We start from the raw sequence: 25,361 nt of genomic DNA on the forward strand, positions 1-25,361 counted from the left end.
CACACACACACACTCACAGAATCACATGCTCAGTGTCCCACACTATAATCTACTTAAAGTTATAATATACATTTGGATGTTTATTTGCAGACACTTAAAATAGAGCTGACAAGACTGTTGCTGAGCTCTGTTTCTTTTTTTTTTTTTTTTTTTTCTTTCCAGAGGAAGATCACAATTCTGCTTTGGCTATATATATATACACGCTTGCTTTGCCAGGAAAAGTCGAACTGATTTGGAATTAAAGAAGTTCTACATTACACTAATAGTCTCTCGTTTTCCAGTCACAAAGGAGCTAGTTGGTAGAGAAGCAATTATTGTACTAAAGAAACTGAACGTTGTATTCAGGAAGGATGTTTCAAAGTCAAGCTTCAAAGCACCTCATGCATGTTGTATCACCCCACAATTACAGCCCAAGCTATCAATATACTCACTGGGGACCACTACCTACCATGATGTTGGCTGTCAAAGCAAAAGCCGCTCCCCATTTAAGCTTGTTTGTTTATTTCACTATCAACACCCCAGGGTCATCCGTTCAATGATATGAGATTAACCTTGCATTTGTGGTCTGATTTGCAATGCCTCACGGTGGAGCATGCATGCACATTTGGAAAATGGCTTTGACCTTAGCGTGCAGGCCTTCTCCAATCCCAAACTATCCACTTGAAATTAAAATGCATCTTCCCCCCAAATTTGAGTTTGAGTTCTCAGCTGTTTCTACGAAATCTACTAAGCTCCACAGGTGAAGCCATAGTATGGAATAAACATCAGTTCTTCAGTGCAGAATCATCTGAGATAGTCTCAAAAGAATAAGCAGGGAGCAGGCAGATTTACTGTTTCAGCCTTACAAATAATCAGAAAATAATCAGAGAATTATCGCTTTGTAAAAATCTTTAGCTCTTTGCCATATTCTTTTCTTTTCTTGCTCTTTTCCTCTCCCAACCTTCCCTGCACTTGTGCCTCTCTGAAGTGTTCCCCCCTCACCCCCCATTTTCCTACTTTCACTCTCCTAAGAACATAGCTTCTTGTTTGTTGTGTAGTAACCTACAATGACTGTTTAGGAGTAGTATTTTATAATTTTAATTATGTTAATTAACCCAGACAGACTTTTACATAGTGGAATTGGCCTCTGAGAGGACTGATCAAGAGAATTCCTTGATAGAGGCAAACAGACTAAGTTCTGTGGCACTCAATCCCCACAGTTTGGCCCTTTCTAGTTATTTTATGGTTCCTTTCCATCCACAATTTCTGAATCTGTGAATTTGCTGAAACCTCAAAATCTTTCCAGTATGGTTCCTATGGCAGCAAGTGTAGGTGGGATGAGGCAGAGAGACCGACTAGCTCTTTATTCTGTTGTTCATATTTGTGGATTGCTTGGGACAGTTTCACGCTAAGCAAGCAATTTCAATACTTCAAAATCTTTTTATATTTGACTTCCATCATGATGTGCACTTAACAAGACCATTTTTGTGCCAGCTCTGTGGACATGCTCTTTGTACCTGTAACCTTCAGTTACACAAGTCACTATGGGTATATATATGACTGGATTTGTAGCCTGAAAAACACAATACTTGTTTCTGAGGATAAAAATGGGCATTGTGAGGCCCTCCCTGGTGGCTCAGCGGGTTAAAGCACAGCACTGAGAAGCTAAAACCACTTCCGCATGAGTTCGATTCCCGCCTGCCCCGGAGGTGACCACATGGCATGGCAGACCTCTCCTGACCCGCCCGCTGCTCCCCTCAGCAGTGTACTTCATCGATCTGCCTGTTCTGCTCCCCACTCTGTTCCTGGTGAATCCTCTCACCCTCCCGCATCTCTGGCCTGTACCCCAGTTCTGTATGCACAAATAAATAAATCTTTAAAAAAAAAAAAGGGCATTGTGAAGTGATTCAGACACTGATTTTGTAGTATCCTTTTTTCCCCTCATTTTTTTTTTAAGATTTATTTATTTATTCGTACAGAACTGGGGTACAGGCCAGAGATGCGGAGGGTGAGAGGATTCACCAGAGACAGAGTGGGGAGCAGAACAGGCAGATCAACGAAGTACACTGCTGAGGGGAGCAGCGGGCGGGCCAGGAGAGGTCTGCCTCGCCATGTGGTCGCCTCCGGGGCAGGCGGGAATCGAACTCATGCGGAAGTGGCTTTAGTTTCTTAGTGCTGTGCTTTAACCCACTGCGCCACCAGGGAGGGCCCTCCCCTCATTTTTTTAAAATTCCAATTTTGAAAGGTTCAGGGCAGTTGAGTGCTAGTCAGGTAAAGTTTGCAACAGTCAGGAACTTTATTGCGCTCCTTGGCTAGGTTCACCAACCCCACAGGGGGTCAGAGAATTCACGCCTGTTGGAGAAAATGGTAAGCTTTTATAGGGCATGGAAGCTGCTTTTCAGAAACTGGTTCATCAACCATACTTATCAGTTCCTGAAATGCAGGCAGCTCCCAGAACTAAGGAGGCTCAGGGCTAGGAGGCTCCAGGCATGCAGACAGTAACACGCCCAGATTTAAGGTTCCTGCCCCCAGCCTTGCCCCGACCTTACAAATTTAACTGTGGTCAAAAAGGTCCTTTATTGACAGAGACATCAACTACTCTTCATTGTTTAGTTTTATTAAAATATCTTAGTTTTAGTTTAATATCTAATTTAGTTTTAGTAAAATATCTTTGAGTAAAGATTTATGTGTTTTTTTTATTAATGTGTAAAGAAAAAAAGTCATGTTCACGGTACAATACTTGCTCCCAATATGAAGACACATATAACTGAATAACTGTTTTCTCTTGAAGACATTTCCCCTGTATTGCATAATTCTTGTTCTTTATTATTTCATCTCTTACAAGACCATCACTGTGGGGCCTCGTAGATTAAGGATAACTATAGAAGTTCGAAATTTCAAGCTTATCAACTAGCAAGTGCTACACCGTGACAGGTGCCTCTCATCCACCACTATTAAGCAAGGCAGTTGGCATGCACCCCTCATATTTGCACAAGTCATAGGGACCCCCAAACCTGATGTGTCATTCCTATTGGCAGCAGGGGTGAGTGAGGTAAGGGCAGCTGAGCTGCTGAGTGTCTGTGAGTCAGTTCCGGCAGAGGGCGCTTGCAAGTTTGCGTGCGTGGAAAGGTGAGGCGTTGAGGTAACACCTGAGATAAGAAAGTGAGATCATTGCATCAATGTTTTCTCATTGCAGATGAAACATTTAAATTCTAAGAGCAAACTTCTATTACTAGAGTTTACCAAACTGTGGAATAACCCAATCTATTAAAGTGGATGCCTGCAGTATTTTAAATTAACCAGGCTGAAAGTAGCACTTGAATTGTCCTTCAACTACAAACAGAAAGCTGAGACACTTCTTTGTAGGCAGAATAAGAATCCCTTAAACATACAAGAATTTCTTAGAAATCCCAAAGAAAAGAAAAAAACAACCCAGAAGATGGACAAGATGTATAACAGACATCTATTTAATACATACACTGGGCAAAACATCTGCATAGGCCTTGTCATTATGAAAAAACTTTTAAAATGTTAGTTAAAATAAGCATTTTAATTATACTACTGGTAGTTAAAAGACTAATAAGATGTGGGCAAACATTTACACACACACACACAAACACACACTCACAGAATCACATGCTCAGTGTCCCACATTATTATCTACTTAAAGTTATAATATACATTTGGATGTTTATTTGCAGACACTATCGAAAAATTTTTAATTTGTGTATATAATATTGTATACATATTTTATCCCAGTAAATAATTAAAATATCAAAGAAAAGACTTTATAAGAAAAGAAAATGTGTTCTTTTTTTCTGAAAACAAAACAAACTTTCAAGCTAATTTCACCATATATAATATTACCCCAGAGCAAGTTGCTATTTTAAATTAATCATCTTTATTGTCCATTTCTTTTTTAACCCTTTTTGTCATATTTTGCTTCATATATTATCTCTAACTTAAAAGTTTTGGAGAGAAAATTTGTGAGAATAAAATGGGTAAAAATAAATTAAAAACACCAAAAAAATGGTAGAAATGTCTCGTGTGTGTTTATGCATGTGAAGTGAAATTTTGAAATGGAAAATTGCGTGACATGATATAGAGGGCTTTCCTGGTGGCCTAGAGGCTAAGTCTCAGTGCTATAACGACTCTGGCCTTTGTTTTGCTCCCCACTCTGTCTCTGGTGAATCCTCTCATTCTACCCCCTCAACCCCCACCTCTGGCCTACACCCTAGTTCTATACACACACAAAATAAAAATAATATAATTAAAAAAAAACTAAGTTGATAGAAAATAGAGTGAATTCAAATGCTTGCAATGTTAGTTCCTAGCCACTACGCTGTCATGGTAGCAGAAAAAATGTGTAATGGCTAAATATACAGTCTTATTATTAATATAAGAAGTCATTGACCACTTACTTAACAGCTTCTTACAACCAATAAACTTCATCAGTATGATACTCAAAACTCTGTAATTGCCTTGTACAGAATGTTCTGTAATGGTATACATGTTTGTTTTCCAAAAACAGGTTAATGGCATTGTTGATCAATGGCTTTGTATCCTGTTTCAGAGTATGTCTGTCAATGTGTTTGCTTGGAAAATGGCAATATAGCACATTATCTCAGGCAAGTTATGAACGGTGATTCAAGGAAGGGAGACTTACTGGCAGCCCTAATGGCAAACACAGAATGATGCATCGGGATTCTAAGGAGCATCAGTGGCCTTCCCTGATGAAAGTACTTCCCAGACCACTCTGACATGTTTCTATAAATATGGCCACATAGTCTTAACTCTACCATTAGGACTCACTACCTTATTATAGTCGTTTTTCTTTTTTAAAAATAATGCAAATGTCCCTGGAAGACATTTAAAAAAAAAAAAGAAAGAAAGTCGTCTGTCTCCAATAATTTTCTTACATTGAGAATCTGGAATTAGAAAAGAAAGATCCTATTTTGGGATAACAGCCAGGGAGGGCAGGATTGACAGGGCCCTGAATAAGGAGTCTTTATTTGTTGGGGCTACAGAACGCTTCAGTGAGTTGGAAGCTAGAGGATGAAGCAGTCCCTGGAGTTCAGGTATCTCCTTCATCTCTGTCTCTATTTCTCTCTGTCCATGTTCACTATTTCGTAAACACCTTAGTCAGTATTTCATAAGCACCTTTTCGCTCTCATATTTTATACACTTTAATAAAGTCACATGCATAGAAAATGAACACATAATTTAAAGAAAAACTGCTCTGATAATTTTCAAAAAAGAAAAAGAAAGATCATTTGCTCTAATTCCATTTCCGTTAAAATTCCACTTCAGTTAATGCCAATTTGAAACATCCAGAGTGCTAGAATTACCCAAAGTGTTCAGGGCTACTTCAGCTGAAGCAGTGTTTGAACTAAGAGATGGCATGTTCTCTGAGGAGCCATTTTCTCTTTCAGAGATGCTTGTGGGTGAGAGTGAGGTGCTGTTAGCAGGTAAGGGGCCACTTGTAGCAGAAGCAATGGGATTTTCTGTTGTATCCGGTCCTGTTATATTCATGGGAGATGGAAGAAGGAAAAAATAAATATGTGAATACATCCTGAAATACATATTCACCTGAGTTTACTAACTCCCCAGTCCATTATGACATTTATAAACATACGTACACATCTGTGTATATGCACAAACCATACAGATAGGATGTACAATATATATGTATATGGTGCATATGTTTGTAAATACATATACCATATATACATATATACCAACTAAAGATGCATACAAAGGTGCAGATATAATATATATAGGTTTAGATGATGTAAAATGAGATACAGGACAATGATTAAGGATAAAATGGGGAATATAATTGAAAACAAAACCGTTCCCTCTCCCCACTGAGTTGCTGAATTCTCAGCTCTCCAAAGCAATCTGATGCAGAAGAATGAAATGCCATACATAAATATGATTGAAAGAGCTTATAAAAGACATCAATGAAGAAAAGAGAAAGATAAATACAGAAAGGATTATTAGGAGGACCTGGGCTCTGGGGGGGGGAAAAGAAACATAGACTGCTAGATACACAAGGTTTTTCTTCTGAATAAATAATATTCAAACAAAGTAAAGGCAAAGCAAAATATTAGGAGACAAAATTCATTAGAAGATACACAAAATGACTAAAGTCCACAAATGTTTTTAACTTCATTATTTCAAAAGTTACAACTGAGACACTGAAATAACATTTTCTATAGTTTTGGTTCATTTGAGAAAAAAGAAAAATATGACAAAATGTTTATGAAACAGGCACTTGCAAATAAGCATACAATGTTTTCCTATAGGAAAAACAAACATCTTGTATAAGGGCCTTTAATTTTGTTTGTGTATATACTTTATAAAAGAATGAAGAATTACATCAAAATTGTTTTAAAAAAATAAAAATCAAATTGTGATCTCTGATGTTAAGTTCATAGGTTTCTTTTTTCTTAACTTTCTCCATGTTTTGCATGTATTATTTCTATGAATTGCAAAACTTATGCTTTTTAATATTTAATTAGTTAAATTTGATTTATAGTGTGAAAATTATGTTAATTAATTTAAAAAGACTGGACAAGAGAACAGGCTCAAACATAGGGAGAGTACTGGAGAAACTAGAAAGAAGTAGAATTGATATGATAAAATAGACTCAAAAATGAGAATGGAGAGATTACTAAATAGGAGATAAGAAAATGAAAATAGAAGTGACACAGTGGAGTTCTAGCTTCATTCATTTAGTGCTGAAGTTCAGGTGAAATCAACCTTTACTAAATTTGGATTTTAGAAAAGCATCTATATTTTTAAATGCAGAAAAAAGTGAGGCGGGAGCAATACACATTTAGTTTCGTGGTTTATTTTTTATGCACACTCTCTCTCTTGGGCGAAACTTACATGAAAGGAACCAAGATTACTCAGGAGGCAGAGATGCCTGGCACCTCCACATCATCTCAACAGTCTCACGTGAAGCAGCATCCTTAGTAGTACTTCCCCATTGAGGAGCATGTCACAACATGGTAGAAAATTCTTAGAGTTAACAAAACTATGTAGAAGGTAGAGAATTGTGCCCATGAAAAATTAGAAAACTATTCTGGGACTGCAGAAACCCAAAGCAACTGTAAGTTGTTGTACATGTCATTTTCCAAAGAAAATTTTACAGGATTTTGTAGCCTGATAACTTACAAATAAATCCTTACAAGCTTTCAACCATAATTACATCCACTGAGCAGCCAGCATATGGCCACACCCTGTCCTCAATGTACATTATATGTCCAGTGTTAGAGTCTCATGAGAAAAAAGAAGTAGGAGTGTCGGGGAGGTGGGGTGGGGGAGGAAATACAGGAAAAAGAAAGGGTGAGATGAGGGAATGATCAGCGACATTAAATCACTATCATCATTAAACACTCAGCTAAATATGGTTCGTTGATTTTAGGTGAAACTAACTTGGATGTTGACAGGGATTCCAACAAATCTTTTTTCCTTTGAGAGATGTTGAAGCTGCTCCCGTAGATTTGAATTACAGATACTTGAAGCAAAACCATTTCCAACACCTATACTCTTTTGAAGAACATCATTCAAAATTGCTTCTAGTCAAAAAATTCAGTCTAGGGTGTAGTAAGAAAGGGTGTTCAGAGAACTACCCTTGTACCTAAAAGCATTAGTATTCTTGCATAATTCAGTATATATTCTCTAGTTTCATAAGTAAGAATTTAATTCAGAATTAGAAAACATCCGTCAATTGCCAACTTGACACTGTCTCTGTACTCCCACTCGGGTGATATCACTAGTTTCCACTAAGTATTTTCTTGTTGTCAATATTTGGAGACACCGTTCTCATTTAAGTTTTGAGTCATGATTTTAAGCTGCTTTCATCATTTGGGGACTTGTTATAATAGAGTAGGGGCAAAGATAATAAGGTGCTGAGTCATCTACAATTTTAAACAGGCACTTCCATTCCACCCCATTCCCAAACCCTTCTGCAGAGATTACCAGTTTATACAGTTAAAATGACCTTAATCTTCTGTAAATGGTAGAAATGACAAATTGTATGTAAATGTTAAAATCATATCACAACCTGTTTTCATTAGTGGTTTACACATTTTTATAAAATCAGCCGCACTAGAAAATTACAACATTCTAATATTTGATCTTTTAAAAAAGAAAAGAATATCATCCTATGTAACTTCAGGAGCATTTTGTTACTGTGTGCATAGTTCTTTGTTTCTTCAGTTTGGAATGAATTATCATTTAATAACAAAAATAACTGCTAGTAACCAAATTCTCATAACATTTCATTAGAAATGTGCATTATAATTATCAAATCAGAATCCTCATAATGGTTTCACCTGCCTTCTTACAAACTGTCAACCAAATGTTTAATAAGAAAATATGTATTTCAACAATAACACTTAAGTGATGTAGTCTTTTAACCAGGTGCAATCCCTCTCTAAGGTGGATTGTAATATGTATGAATTTATTTTCAGCACTATCATTGGTTAAATTTAATTTATTTCTAGTAGAGCACTTGTTAAGCTTATTAATTTAACCATGGCAATAGAATTTAGAAATGAGTATTACAAAACATCATAAAAGTCTAAGAGCTTGTCTCTTGAAGGATTTCATTAATTATATTTATGTTTAGAATTCTCTGTTTTCAGATAATTCTCTGACCCATTTTTGAGTTATAAGATTTTGTCTTCTAACTTCAATTATTAGCAACACTAAGATTTAAAAAGAAATTGGAGCCCTGGCAAGTGATTTACTGTCAAGTTTAAGAAAAACAAATGCATGTAAATATAATTATATGTGCAGTTGGTTTCATACTTCTATACAAGTTTTATATAAAACTTATATTAGCTTTGCAAAGAAATAAAATAAGTAAAATGAAACTTTTAATTCTTACCAGGTGAAGAACTCTGTCCTGCAAAGAAAAACAAACATATTTTAGAATGTTTGAAATTTCATACATATGTATAAACATGTTAAATTTATGTATACATACCAATTTATATAACACATATATTTATATATCATCTGTATATTATTCAGTATTAACAAAGTGGTGACTTTTATCACCTTTCACCCAAAAAACAGGATTCCAAAAAAGTTTTTTAATATTTATTTATGCATACAAGAAGTAGGGTGTAGGCCAGAAGTGAGGGAGGTGAAAGGAATCACCAGACAGAGTAGGGAGCAGAACAGACTGATCTACTAAAATACACTGCTAAGGGGAGCAGCGGGTAAGACAGGAGAGATTTGCTGTGTCATGTGGAGAGCTCCATGGTAGGGATCAAAGTTGTGCTGCAGTGGCTGATGATAGCTTGATCATGCTGTGTCTTTAATCCCTGAGCCACCAGAGAGACCCTCAAAACATAATTCTTCTCCTAATGCTTTAGTTACAAATTCCAAGAATATCAAAGTTATGCTATTACTTTTTGAACACTCAGGTAAAGTAAGAAGATAAAGAAGAGCTATTGAAAGTAACTTAAGTATTCAAAATACCTTTGCAAAATACCTAAATAAATATCTTTATTTAGGAGATGAGTATATACTACCTACTATGTGCTAGATATTACACATTATAGAATTTCTGAAACATAAGGGATGTGTACACCCTTATGTTCCATTATAGCAATGTTTACAATAGCGAAGTTATGGAAACGACTTAAGTGCCATAGACAGATAAGTGGATTACAAAGATGTGGTATATACACACAATGTAATGATGTATGGCTATGAAAAAGATGAACTCTATTCATTTACAGCAACATGGATACAATTGGAAAGGATTATACTAAGCAAAATAAACCAGAATGTGAAAGACATATACTGGATAATTTGTAAGATGATACAGAAATTCCTGTCCTTAATGAGCTCCATTCAGTGTGACAATAACACCAAAATGAAAAGTTCCCCAGTGTTAGGACGGGTGAGAAATAATGTGTGTGGAAGCACATAAAAGGATGATCTAATTTAGACTTCCAGGTTTGATGCTAATTAGTGGAGAAAGTATGAGAGCAAGTTTCTTGGATACATGTCAGGAAAACTAGCTTAGTTGTAGAGGAAAAAAGTTAGGAAAAAAGTTAGGGTTCGGATAGTCATTGGTAGGAAGTGGGCTTTTTTTGTTTGTTTTGCTTTTAATTGAGGAAATGGTTTACAGCACTGTATAGCATTCAGAGCTGCGGGTTCACACTTGATCAGAAGTATAATAGCACATAGCTGTCACAATCAAGACACCCATAGTCTTCCCCCAAAGATCTCTCCTCCTTTTGTTTGCTACCTTCCTCTCTCCCCTCTGGTATTCTCAATTTTATAGTCAGATTTCTAAGATTTATTATTCTTTAAAGATTTATTTATTTATGCATACAGAACTGGGGTACAAGTCAGAGGTGCAGGGCGGTGAGGGGCTTCACCAGAGACAGAGTGGGGAGCAGAACAGGCAGATCGACGAAGTACACTGCTGAGTGGAGCAGTGGGTGGGTCAGGAGAGGTCTGCCATGTCATGTGGGTCACCTCTGGGGTGGAGACTGAACTCATGCTGAAGTGGCTTTTAGCTTCTTAGTGCTGTGCTTTAACCTGCTGCGCCACCAGGGAGGCCCTGTAAGATTTATTTTTGACTTAATTTTGTGTGACCCTTTACTTTTCTTCACATATACCACATGAAATGAAATTATCCAGTATATGTCTTTCACATTCTGGTTTATTTTGCTTAGTATAATCCTTTCCAATTGTATCCATGTTGCTGTAAATGGATAGAGTTCATCTTTTTCATAGCCATACATCATTACATTGTGTGTATATACCACATCTTTGTAATCCACTTATCTGTCTATGGCACTTAAGTCGTTTCCATAACTTCGCTATTGTAAACAGTGCTATAATGGAACATAAGGGTGTACATATCCCTTCAAATTAGTGTTTGCACTCTTTATGTACATGCCTTGGAATGGAATTGTTGGATCATATAGGAGATGTCCGTGTATTGTTTTGAGATATCTCCATATGATACCATAGGGATTGGGCCAGTCTATATTCCTACCAACAGTGCATGATGGTTCTTTTTCTTTACACCCTCAAAAACATTTTTTTTTCTGACATTTTTTAATATGCTGTCATGTCTCACTGATGTCATATGGTATCTCATGTTTTTGATTTATATTTCTCTAATGTTAAAGTGATACTGAGCATTTTTTTTATGTGCTTATTGGTCATCTAGCTCTTCTTTTTGGAGAAGTATCCGCTTAGCTCTTCTATCAATTGTTTTGTGTGTGTGTATGTGTGTGTTTGTTTGTTTGTTTTGTTTTTGAGTGAATTAGTTATAGCTCTTGGATATTAGCTTTGTGTCATATGTATGATATACAAATATTTTTCCCATTCACTTGGCTGCCTTTTCACTTTCTTGGTATTTTATTAGCTATGCAGAAACTATTTTAGTTTAATGTAGCCCTACCTGTTTATTTTTGCTTTTATGTCCTTTGATGTTGGAATTGAGTTCTTAAAGACATCCAGGAAGCCAATATCATGGAGTGTTTGGCCTACAGTTTTTTGTTTGTTTGTTTGTTTGTTTTTAATGGTTCCAGGTTTTACATTTAAGTTTTTAATCCATTTTGAGTTAATTTTTGTATATAATGTGAGATAGTGATAATAATTTTTTTTGCATGTTACTGTCCAGTTTTTCCAATGCCATGTACTGATGAAACTTTCCTTTCTCCTTTTTCAACTCTTGCCTCCACTGTCATAGATTAGCTGTCTGTAACTGTGGGTTTATTTCTGGGTTCTCATTTGTCAATTTTTGATCCAATAGCACATTGTTTGATTACTACAGCTTTGTAGTATAGTTTGTCTCTGTGACTATGATACCTGCATTCTTCCTCTTCTTTTGTTATTAATCTTTTATCTATTTAGGGCCTTTTGTGGTTCCATATAAATTTAAGTAATGTATATTCTATTTATTTGAAGATTATTGAAATTTTGAAAAGAATTGCCTTGAATCTGCATATTTCTTTGGGTAAGATGGCCATTTTAACATAGAAGGAAATATTTACAGAGAGGCTTAATGAAGAAGCATTTCAATTTTAAATCTGTATGTTGGAAATTAAAGAGAGATTGTCAAAAAGCAAAATTGGGCACAGGAAACTGAAATAAAAGCATATAAGAAATATGTCTACCTTAGGAAAACTGGTAGCAAAAAAAAAAAAGTAAGGAGAGAAAAGATCCATGCATCACTTAAGAAGTAGTCAAGTCTATAAACATTTGGAAGTGAGGAAGGTAGAGAATGAACAATAAGAAAAACATCTAAGTTGATAGTTTAATTTATTCATGCATTGCATTACACAGATTGTAGAAGCTTTCATTGAATTAAAATAGAAAGTGATGGGGGAGGAAATTTTCATATACTAGAGGCTTCCAGGTAAAACTATATGTAGTATTTGGGTACAGAAATTGGTAGCACAGGATCTACATTGAGTTAAGGCTATAGATCAGCATATACATGGATATTGGAACAAAGGAGGAATAGATCCTCAAACTCTATAAAAGAGGGACATCTACCCAGGATACAATCTTAAAGTTAAATTAACATTTAAAGGGAAGGACAGAAAAGGTGACTGAATTTTCTATACAGGAGAGAAATTAAAGGTCAAACAGAGTTAAGAGTAGAGGATATTTAAAGAGAGAAATGATTGATGTCAAATAAATGACACTAACATGGGCCAATTGGATTTTTCATCTGGATTTGTGAGAATGTTAGAAAAACAAGTTGTTTTTTTTTTTACATTTGGAAAAACAAGTTTTAAGGGCATGATGGGAGCTGATCTCAATTTACACTGGAGTGAAACATGTTTACATCTCTCATTTTAATAAATGATTATGACAAAGACCAGAGCTTTTCTCAAATGACAGTCAGTAGAGACTATAAAAGGAAATCAAGCATCACTTGACCTGCTAGTATTTAAGCAGCCTTCCTGCCTTGAGATTTCATTTCCTGAGCGCAAACTGAACTGAAAAGCTTTTTCCTAACAGAGATGCCACCAAGGGGGTATGATTTAGTATTTTTCAATGACATTCTATGGTTAAGTCCTTGAAATAAAATCAATTTTTGTATTGTGTGTGTGTGTGTGTGTATACACACTATGGATATAAATGTATGTAGTTATTAGCATAGTATCATTAAAATATATTTATAATTCTCTATTTTTTCTTAATAATTTATTTTAATTAAAGTATTATTTTATTAAAGTATTATTTTAAATATGCATTACATGCACACTTATTCTCCTTAGTCAGTTTTTACCTACCTATCATATAAAATATTAAATGTCTTAATAATAGTTCTCATTAATAGTTTCCCTTTACTCTCATTTATTATTTCCTTTTAAGGTAAGTGTTTTTGGATTTGTAAAATGTTCATACACAAAACAAGTATTAAAAAATATGTTGATGTAGCAATAACTGAAATTTCTTGTGTTTTTTAATGAATGGAAAAATAATTCTCTTGGTAATTATTTATAAAGAATTCAGCAGATAGCCACATTAAAAATATTCGAGTTGGCTTGAATGTGTGAGGACCATAATCATCTTCCCACTTTATCTGAGAAATATAAAATTTTTAAATAGCTAAAAACATTTTGATATGTCCCTTCTTAGGATAAACACCCAACTCTGGAATTTTAAACAAGCCAGTTTGATTCAGTTGCATTCAAGAAATATTTTGCTGGCAGATTATTAAGTGCTGGGGTGTAAGAAATAAAGGCATGGTTCATTGTCCTGGTAAAGTCTCCAGTATCTTCAAAGGCATTTAGATCATGGATGTAATATATGTACCCTATTATGACTAACAATTAAAATTCCTCCCTTTGTAGATAAGCAAGAGTCATATAAAAAGTTCAGAGGGGAGCCAGAGAAGCAGTGGTAGCCATGTAGCTAAGGGTTTTGCACTTGGCTTAGGTGGTAGGTAAGCAACTGTTGAATGATTTGGAGCATGAGTAAATGCAAGGTAGTTCGGATCAAACAGATATGACAAAAGCTTGGGCAGAGATGCTAAGAACAAGTATTATAAGACATTAGAAGACTGAATTTTTACTTCCTGAGGGCAATGGAAATCATCATATCAATGACTACAGAAGAAAAGTCAAGTAGAAACAGAAAAGTGACATTTTAATGCCCCCTGTGCTACCAGCATTAATTTCACATACCACTATATTCAATCATACTGATGTATTAGCTTGTATAACCAATCAGATACTTTTATAAAAATAAATTATACCTTGTCACATATGGAAATGAGAAAAGGAATGGTAAGGTTGTAAGGAAACTACTTCTATTTTAACCTGAGAACGACGAACACTAGAGCAAATATGTTAGAAATATTTCCAACCAATAGACTATCCATGAAACCATGAACATGTCATGCTCATGACCATGAACCATGAACCGTGGTTCCATGAACATGAAATGCTCCAGAGATATTAATGTAACTATAACAAGTTCAAAAGAAATGAATTTTCATAAAGGAAAATGCACAATGTGTAATATTTTAATCTCTGTTTTTAAAAGAAGTAAAGTGTATAACCACAATTGCATATAAAATGTTTAAAAATTTATCTTTTTTAAGGAATAATCCAGAAATGGTATTACATTATTAACTGCTTGATATTTACTGAGTGTTTGCTGGGAGCCAGATACTACACTAAATCCTTTGCCTGTTTTTCTTTTTTTCCTAATCATAACAACAATATTCAGAAACTCTGAGAAGTCAAGTGTCTAGGCTGAACTCACAAGACTAGAATAAGCTAGCCCAGGCTTGAACTTGAGTCTGTCTGACTCTGCAGGCCATGCTCTCAACTCTCAGGCATCCTGCTTTCCTCATTAACTTGTCCTTTGCCTGATCGCTTTATCTGACCTTCTAGCATGGAAATTCTTTGAGTCAGTATTTTAAGTTCCATAAAGATTAGTATTTATTAAAAACTCACATGCTAAGTACATGTTAAAAAAGCATCTTAATCAGGATTGAATTGCAAATTAATGACTTAAAATGCTAAAATAAACTTGACCTAAAAATATATATTCAGATTAAATTTTAATTTGCTGAGTTAATATTATGGTACAGATAACTATTCAAGAAAATTTAGAGATATGCCATTTGCATTTACTACACATTATTATGTTGACAGGAAAGTCAATCAAGTTACAGTAACATCAAATAAAAGTATTACAACTTACAGACCTACTATTTAACTGTGATAAAGTTTTTAAAGGGTGGGGAGAAAGAAACATACATATATGTATATAATTAGACACATTAAGTTTTGACTTGTTATTTATACATGCAATATGTATGCCTATATATACATACATATTTTCTCTTCTGTGATCATGCTTACTTCTCAAAGGCGTTTTGAGTTTAATATGCAGTTTTGAAAATATCCATTTATCTTTAAATTTGTCTACTCAGTGATTTTTAGACTCTAGTAAAAACTGTAGTTTATCTAATGTTTATTTCATTTTCTTTACAAAGTATTTCTCCCTCATAGCCACTTCCCTACATAAACCCTTCTATCTTGAAAAAATTCCAAACCTTGGCATCATCACTATTTACCCTCAGCATAAAACTAAAATTGCTTCTTCTTAGGGTTACAAAATCCTAAGAATCAGATATTCAGTCTTGTTACCTTTTTAGTCAACATAGTAAACCACATGAAAATTATTTCGGCACTGAAAAATTTTTAGATATCTCTCTAAAATAAAATTTTAAAAATGCAGGCTACTCCCAAATTTAGGCTGTCATTAAGAAAATATTTAGGCACTATTGCAGTGCAACTTAAACCACAGTTTAATTTTAATAAACCATATCCACTAGATTTTAAACATTAAAATATTTTCAATTTTTAAAAATATTTATAAAAATTACAAATATAAAAGTAGGGTTGCATAAAGGCAATCTACATGAAATAGTGTAGTTAAAAATTTCATATCTAAAGGGCTTATCTAACAAAAAAAATACCTAATGACTTTTACATAAAGGTATTATGCAGTGTACTTAAAAACACTTCTAAAGAGACAGTCTCTACAAATGAAATAAATTGGTAGTTACTGAAATTTTTGAAATTTTAATGTCTCATCACATTAGAACTCTTCCTAAATTTTATAAACAGTGACTTTTAAGTTAAGTATCTGTTACATTTCATGGATGCGGACATTATCAGAACATAACTGAAATTTTAGGTAGAAGGGATGCATTAAATCCACATCACTAAACAAGAAAACAAGACTGCTTGTATGAGATACTTAATTAATTCATGACTTACTTGCTTGTCTCATACTATATGGTGAACAGATTGATGTGCTTAGCTATTGCAGAATAAAGGAACAAGGGAGTCACCCTTGTTGTTTGATGTATAGAGACAGCCCTGAAAGCTGTAAGGCCTAATTAGCGTATTGCTTCAAGCAACTATATACCGTGAATGGAGTCTGAGGTGGAAAAAGAATAAAACGGTGCTTAATAACCAAAACTCAACTATTTAATATTTAGAATATTGTATTAATATAAATATCATTACATTATATGTAAACTTGCGAAAAAATGGCTGGGAGGGTATGAAAGAAAAATATGTGAAATGGTATGGAATTAAGAGAAAACATTTGGGTACACAGCAGTATAGTAAAGACATCAGTATTTCTGAAAGTATAAACTACAATGAGTTTTTCTCTCAAATTCTAAGAATATATCAAATATAGCAAAATATATCACCATGATATAGTGTTTCTATGTGACTTTATCATCTGGGTACATTTTCTACCTTAAAATTAATTGATAGATAAGTTTAAATTTTATTTATTTATTTATTTTTACTAAATTAACATTAGCTTGCAAAATAATGTGTTATTCAGAGGTGTATGTTACCACACCACATCGCACCAAGGTATCCTTAGTTCCATTGCTAACACAAATGAGTATTTATAAATATTCCAGTAGGTGGCACTGTAACACTAAAAAATCTATCAATCATTTAACCCAGTACTTTTTTGTTATATATAAATCTGTTATGAATCACCAATAGAATTGATCAGGTGCCTTAAACAGAGGAAAATGTAGATAGTACAGCATTTCATCTTCAAAATTGTGTTAGTCTAATACACGAATGTTACTGAATTATTTTTCCTGATGTCTTTTTCAACTCAAAATGCTTAACTGATCACAAATCAAAGCTACCTGAAGTCCCACCACTAATTCCCTACCAGAGATTTCAGCAAAAAATAGTTAGCAACTGAGTGAAAACGAGATTTCAAAAGGCACACGGGTTTTAAATATCACCCATTCCACCAATACCCACTCCCCAACAAAGTAGAATGCTGTTTCCAAAGAGATTTAAACCTATCTAGGAATACAAGGACAGATGAAGAAATTGAACAGATGAAACAAATACTTATTTTCAGCAGCTTCCCTAAAATGAATGGTGGTACATTTCAAAGGTTTAGAGCACATATTTGACCTCCATAAAAAACGAAGATCACGCAAATGTGGAAAAAGCAAATCAAATGTCTCCTCCCCCACTCTGCTCTCTCTCCCCCACACCCCCCAAAAAAGAGACAGTGAAAACAGATAGTTTCTCTTGCTTGGTAAAGCATGGCAGTGATAAAGTACTTAAATGAATATGAAAGGTTTCTATCTCTCTTACTCAGTAAGCCTGATAAATGATCCACAGGCAGCAAATTCAACAAATCAGATCAAAATAACATGTATTTATGTAGTAAACAATCTGGGCAAGTCACAAATAAGTTATTATTTGGATTTCAGAGTTTCATGGAAAATAGCCTTTCCTTCCTTCGATTCAGCTTCTCAATAAATATAAAAATGATAGCAATAGTTTACTGAAATGTCATTATATATCAGACATTACTTTAAGCATTTTTTTTTATTTTTGCAATGAATCACCCCAGTAAGCCAATGAGCTAGCAATTATTTTTCCTGTTGTACCAGAAATAAAAGTGACACTTAAAGGAGTTTAGAAAATTACTCACAGTCATACACCTAAGACCTAGTAATAAATTTGAAATTATGTCTAATAATAATTTTCTAATTCTCTAAACAGATTTTCCGTGAAAACATTGATTATTTTGCTATTTTACCTTTTAACCCATAAATAGAACAATGGCTGAGTACTGCCAGTAAAAACGTTCTTTCATTGATATGTATTGGTAAAAAGACATACTATTTTAATATCTGTCAGCACTCAGTTATTTGATAAATAGGGAAACTAAGATTCAGTGAGTTTAAATGCCTTTCTGAATTCATACAATTCAGTGAAACCTGTAAGTTTCACCAATTATGACAGTTTCAACATAACTTTTGGGGAGGTCTCACTTCCAAGAAATACTAGACCAAGATCAAGGTAGATCAAGATAAACTAAAGGGAAATTTGGGAGAAACTGAGAAAATGCAAGGAGCCAAAGAAACTCTAAAACTACCCAATATTCATCTTCTCAGAGGTGAGCCAACATTGCATTCATGAACAAAGAACAAGGGTTTATAAAAAGCAATATATCAAGATTAACAAATAAAGTCAGTAGATAGCCACTAACGTCTTTTTAAAAAAGAAGAAACAGCAATATAACAGAAAGTGGCATTTAAAGATAGCAAAATATTTGAAGCATTGGTGTTTACTTCTGGGAAGCAGGAATCAAGGATGGGGACAAAATACTGATTTTATGTATTATACACGTATATTACTATTTAAATGTACAAATCACACTCACGTGGACACATTTGAATAAGAATACAAATAAAGAAAAACGGCATCATTTAAAATTGAGCTGAGAATAAAGAAGGCACATATAAAGTTTGGCCTCAGAGTGGAACAGAATCAAGGAATTCATCATTTTTAAATACAGAAATCGTATCTGTCTCCCAATTGCGAAACATATGCTTATTATACATCTTTTATATTTGACTTAGAAAATCATGTTTCCAACTCCAGCCATACTGACAAATTAAACAAAAAATTATAAATGTAAGATTATCATTTTTACAGGATTGATTATTCTGCCTCATTTTCTGACTTAAAATATTTAATTCCAAGGCACGGGGGTAGCTGAAATGATCACTTCTTGTGTGATTGAACAACTCAAGCTCTTTGGTTTACGTTTGACTATAAAAGGTCCTATAGTTAAAATCTTTTTACAACTATTGCATGCTGTATACCCCTCAGGAAGATTAATATAGTGCATTAGCCTATTAAAGGCAAAGTTTATCTAACCCAGAATCTCTAAATAGTATTTGTCACAATCCAGTTTTCTCTATGGACATTCTGTAGACATCATCATGGGTCATGGTACATGAAACCTGATGTTTCTGAGAACACAGGTTATATCTGGTTATATTAGTTAGCCATGACTATATACCTAATATCGATACAGAGTATAAAAGTCTTACAAACCTGATTAATACAAAACAGGATTTGTATTAAAACTGGCTGTGTATGCAGATTAAATGAGCTGTAAACCTTGGGTTCCATATCTGATTCCACAGCCTGAGACATATGATATATGTACTGGTATTCATGGTAAGCATGGTTGGGAATAAGGGTTCAGAACAACTGAAGATACTTATATGTATATGCTATACTCTTTAAAAACATTCAGCAGGATAAGTTTATTCCCATATTAAATGTTTAAGTGTTTCTTAGGAAATGTCTGTTTTCATTTCTCTGAATCTAATCATAAAAATCCAAGTTAGAAAATAGAGTTCAGAGGGCCCTCCCTGGAAGTGCATTGGGTTAGGGTGCAACATTGCAAGTTAGCAGCAGACATGTCAGTGCAAGTTTGATCCCTGGCCTCTGAGGTGTCCCACACAGCACAACAGACTTCTCCTGTCTTGCCTGCTGCTGCCCTCAGCAGTATACTTTGTAGATCTGCCTGTTCTCCCAACTCTGTTTATGATGAATCTTCTCACTGTCCCTGCATCTCTGGCCTGTACCCCAGTTCTGTATGCAATAATAAAATATTTTTTTTTAAAAAAAGAAAATACACTTTAGATAGCAAAAAAAGTTTTAATTATATTAATCCCTTAGTGTCTGTTTTTGTAGCTGTTGCTTCCTATACCAAACATAATAAAAAGTGATAAATAACAGGCCCAACAAAGGATATTTGCAAAGGTGGTAAGATTGTTTTATCAATGTCATTTTTACTATTTAATAATCAACTACTGGGTGAATGCCACCATTAAATAATTTTGTATATGACTTCATCTAATTATTACAAAAACTATAAAAGTAGATCACCTTATCCTTTTTTCTACAGATGAAGCCTCAAATGTAATAAGTATATGGAAAGCTATAGAACTCAAAGCAAAAAAAAAAAAAAAATCTGGTTTTCAATGCAAACTTGTGTGACTAAAAATACCCATGGTTGTTCTTTATACTCTTGTTATAACCCAATGTTGTTTTTATACTCCAGTAAAAGTCCAGTAAGTGTGCTAAAGATCTATCAGTGGCTACAATCAACAACTAAAATATCATGCCTGCACCATCAAAATAGGATTCAGTTAAGTCACACATTAGAGCTGATTTGTAAAAATGCGAACTGTTGAACAGTGACCAAGAGGTAGATTATTATAGTTTAAAGAATAGGGGGAGGGGCTGTTAAACAGGCCTGTGTCAAACTAAAACCAGGAAAGGACCTATTTCTACCCAAATCCTGACGGAATGGAAGATACTGTCCTCTGCTAATTGTGTCTTTCTACTCCTCATTACAATTCTACAGCTCAGTTTCACAATCACTTTTTAAAAATGCAGCCCAAACGCTCAAAGAAGGTAAAAATAGACCATGCTTGAAATAGTTTAGCTTTATTACGTGCACCATTTAAAACAAAACAAAAAGCGTCCCTTATCAAGCCTGTCTCTTGTGAAAGAACTGGGGCGAGGGAGCAGCTGGGTGAGGGCGGTTCCCTTGGGGAAGCTCAGAGCAAATAAACTGGTCGCCCGCGGTGCGTTTAATCTAGCTCTGGAGCCAGTTATACACAACACCATCGATAGCTCTTTTGGAAGAATCAGGACTGAAACATAAATTATTCTATTTTGTATGTATGTGGGAACTAAATACAAGAACATAAAAAATAACAGTAAATAAATTCCAGGTTATAAGGTTAGTCCCCCAAACGACTAGTCTCATCTGCCAAACGGGACCAAATGTCCCCGGAAGCTGCATAAAAACTTCTATTTCTCAAATGAAGAGTTCATCTGCAAAGGCAGATCCATGCCGGACTAAAGTCTTCTCCTTTGCCCTTAATGAAAACTGCACAGAAACAGTTGGTTAACTTCAAAATCATTAAAGCCACGCCGGCTTAGTGGACAAAGGTATACTTTCAAACAGCAAATCTTTTCAATATGCTGTTCTCACAGACTGCTGTTAGCACAGCTAAAGCTAACAGCAGCGTCTCTATAGCGCTTGTGGTTTCTCCTCTTTGGTATACTTCTGTTTTTCTTATTGTGTCTTTATAGGAAAGGAAGAGGTGCAGCGCCCGTGCGGTTTTAAGCACAACAGCGCTTCCAAATGGTGCAATGGGTTGCCATAGCACCCGCATAATCAGCCTTATCTCGGGGTTAAACCACAACTTCTGTACTGATGGCGAAGCTCTCTGATTATGCATTTAGCTACTACAAAATACTGAATTTCGGGCGGACTTGTTTGTTTCAATGAAAATGTCTTTCAAAGATAAGGGTACCCGATTATGATGACAGTGACATTACTACTTCACAAGCCCTTCATTTTGAAAAGTATTGGTGAAGAAATTTTAATGACAAGTACGGTTACACCCAATAGTAGCTTTGATAAATCTAAACATTCACCTTCTCTTTTACCAGAAATGAAGTTTTATTAGCTTGTTACTTAGTGAAACTAGGAGGGTGGGGGGAGGGGGGGATTAAAAAAAAGGAAAATACAGAACAAGAGTACACATTAGTAAATAGAATTCACATTACTTTTACCACAAGGTTATGAAATGACCAGGCAAGGTAAAGATAATTTCACATTTAGGCAGTGTCCTTCATAATCACATGTTAATACTTTTATACCACTATGGCATACCACACTTCGCGAGCAAATGTGTTGAGCTAAATAAATTGAGTGACTTCCTTACTATCACAATTGAAGTTTCATGAAATTAATAAACAAAAACACAAAAAAACAGAGAAATGTTTTGCTGCCTATTTACAGCCTACCTGTAACAATTTTCCATGGTTGGTATTTTTATCAAATGTCTTATGCTTTGACAAAAAAATACTGTTTTGTGATATAAAATATTAAATAATATATCATCCATAAATTGCAATCCTGGCAAGGTCACAAGATAACTTTTTATTTAACTTTTTTGGAAAAAAAAATCATGCTGGTTCCATTTTTCCTATCAGAATTGTTTTTCTCAAATAGTGAAAATGAAACACGTTTTGAGTACTGCCATCCTCACATTATCCCTATAATAAATACTGTTACTTTTGTTTTATATATTTGGAAATGAAGACAGATGACTGAAATCAACTGCCCTAATAAATTAAATAACAGTGCAAAAACCCAATCCCAGCTCTACCAGTGGCCAAAGCACTTGCATTTCTTACTAAGCACAGAATGTGGTTCCTGGAATTAGAGGGTTAAGTGAATTCATTTCACATCTATTCTCTTGAAATTCAGTACAATGCCCTTGACATCTGATATCTGAGGTCAGCTGTTCCTTTCCCTTTCTATTGCATTTACCCCAGTCTAAGTACTTATCTTGTCCTATTTGGACAACTGTTATACTTTTTTTTTTTTTGACAATCTTTATAGTTAACTTTCTAAACTGATATTTCACCTCTCCCTTCAACATGAAGTGACTGACATATCATTCTACTTTTAAAAAACAAAAAATGTTTCTTTTCTGTTGAACTATTTTTGTTGCAGAATCCAAAATCTATTGTTATCAAAAGCCCTCCATAATCTTTCTCTATCTTGCCTTTGCAATAACATTGTCAACATAAATTAAATCAATTAGCTTATTTCAGATTTAGTTCAAATGCGACTTGTCATAACCCAAAAAGGTTTCCATTTCTCCCTTTCAGTTTTGCATTACCCTAGCTTGAAATATTGTTTTTGTCTTTTAAGAGTGATTTGAATCATAACCATCCTGAAGACTTGGTTCAATGGTTCTACTTCCATCTTTATGACAATATTCCTGATCTCCATAGGCAACCAAGGTATGTATGATATGTTCTTGTGGTACATATCATAAATTGTGGTACACATAACTAATTGGCTTATCCAATTAGTTGCCTTTTTATACAGAGAGTTCCAGTTAAGAATAGAGACTTTGGAAATAGCACATGAGGGTTTTAAATGGCAATTTCTGTATTGCCATTTCTAGCTATATGAATTTGGAAAAGGGACATATCCTCTTCCAATATCAGTTACCCTTTAGTTAAAAGAAGATTATAACACCTACCCATAAAGTTATTATTGTTGTTAAGTAAGATAATGTTTGTGAAATAGTTACGAACTCATTTAGAAATAAAAAATGGTTAGTAGTCCTTATTGTTAATATATCTTTTGACATTTGACTTGTTACCTTTATTATGTTTCTTAAAGACGCGGGTGAAATCAACATCATTTGTATGCTACACAGTGGCTTGTTTATGAAAAGTAAACTGTAAATATGTTTGGCCTTAGATATGATTTGTACCTATGATCCTGTGGTAACAAAATTTTGAGCAATACAATTTTGAAACTCATTGTAGATATGGCAACTGTATTGTAGATATGTAGCTGTTCATTTCATAAGATGGTATCACATTCCTCTTGGTATTTTCATGTGTTTTTGAATTTCCATACATATCGATATTTACGTCATACAGTTATGAACTAAATGCAAAACTATACTCAGAAAATATAAATACCTATGTGGAAGAAAGCATAGAGTTTTGCAATGTACTCAGGCTGACCCAGTTTTGAATCTTCGCTCAGCCTATTAGGACCTTTGTGTTGGTTAAATAATATTTATGAGCTTTATATTCCTTGTATGTGGAGTCAGGATCATCATATCTAGTGTATGTTTAACTTGGAGTAATACATGTAGGAGGTTCACTAGCATGCACATATGTGGTGGTGAATAAATGTTTGTTAGGTACTAGTCTATCTATGCATTTTTCACTCACTGGCTATCACTGCTAACAACTTTCAAATAAGACTCAGAAAGCTAGTGACAATTAAAACTGTATTAAGCGCTAAACCAACTATTCTAATAAATATTCTTATAAATAGCACAGAAAATTCCATTGCACTTAGTTATTATTTAGGTAATCATCTAGATTTGCCTGCTATTTTGAACTCTGGATTTCTTCACAATTTTTTTGTGATTGTGCAATTTATCCTGAGAAAGGAGAAAAAGAATCTGAGTTACATTCCCAGATGATAGCATTTTGTGAGCCTTTTCATTTGAATGTGTTTATCACATTCAATGATGTATTTTATCATATTCCTCTTGCATTTCCCCTCACCCCTTGGAGGGCTTTGAAGAACTTCTATCAATGCAAGGCTTATGAGTGACAATAAAGATACCAATCCTCAAAAACATGATATCCCAGTGACCTATAATCTGTGGTGCTCTCTGTGTAGGGCAATGAAAATGGCCGTATCCTGTGGTTCTGAATCCCTGGCTACGCACACAAAGGTGTGCAGACAACACCAGCACCACGCAGTGTTGGGGACCTGGTTTCCTGGCAAGCCTCCAAAATCCCCACACTGACTGTTACAGATCTACCATCTGTTTTAGTTTGAAAACTATATCAAAAAAAAAAAAAAAAAGTTTTTCACAGCTGGATGGAAAAAGACATGGCCTGTTTTCAGCTTCAGATTCAGCACACTGTTCCTCCTTGTGGACTGACTGAGGTATTTCCAAATGCTACGAGAACACCTTATGCCTACATTAAACCTCAGTTAGAAAAACCTGCATTTTAAAACCTCAGGACATGGCTTCTTTAGGCCCAGGTGCTTGGAGGGTCCAATACCAACCTAGACCCTCACATCACACATCAACACACACTGTGTATTAAATTAAAAATGGCTTGACTGAGTGGAGTTATTACTAAAACAGCAATAATTACAAGTCTGTTAGCAACAACTCGAGAGTGCGCAACTAGTGGTCTAAGTAAAATTCCCCTGTCTGGTCTATTTCTCCTTTCAGCAATGTCTTTTACTTACTTTTAAGGGGCATATTTGAATCACATAAGCATCCATGCCTTGGCTTTCAAGTTTAATCTCAGGCAAAAATTATAGTCTGGTTATTGGAACAATTCTGGAATAATGTTTTTTATATTCTCTAATTGCAAAAGAGAGGAATTTAACAGCTGCAACAGAAATGA

General features: G+C 34.6%; 1 protein-coding gene across 1 annotated transcript in view; it reads right to left on the reverse strand.

The window, feature by feature from the left end:
• The window catches only part of PTPRC (protein tyrosine phosphatase, receptor type, C), a 109,034-nt gene that overhangs the window by 45,608 nt on the left and 38,065 nt on the right, over nt 1–25,361 (reverse strand). Inside the window, exon 2 of the mRNA XM_012726777.1 lies at nt 8,882–8,899. Within this exon, the coding sequence (XP_012582231.1) occupies nt 8,882–8,899 (18 nt within the window). The remainder of the gene's footprint in view (nt 1–8,881; nt 8,900–25,361) is intronic.

The sequence above is a fragment of the Condylura cristata genome, unplaced genomic scaffold (assembly GCF_000260355.1).
Source record: "Condylura cristata isolate star-nosed mole 26May11 unplaced genomic scaffold, ConCri1.0 scaffold00018, whole genome shotgun sequence".
NCBI lineage: Eukaryota > Metazoa > Chordata > Mammalia > Eulipotyphla > Talpidae > Condylura > Condylura cristata.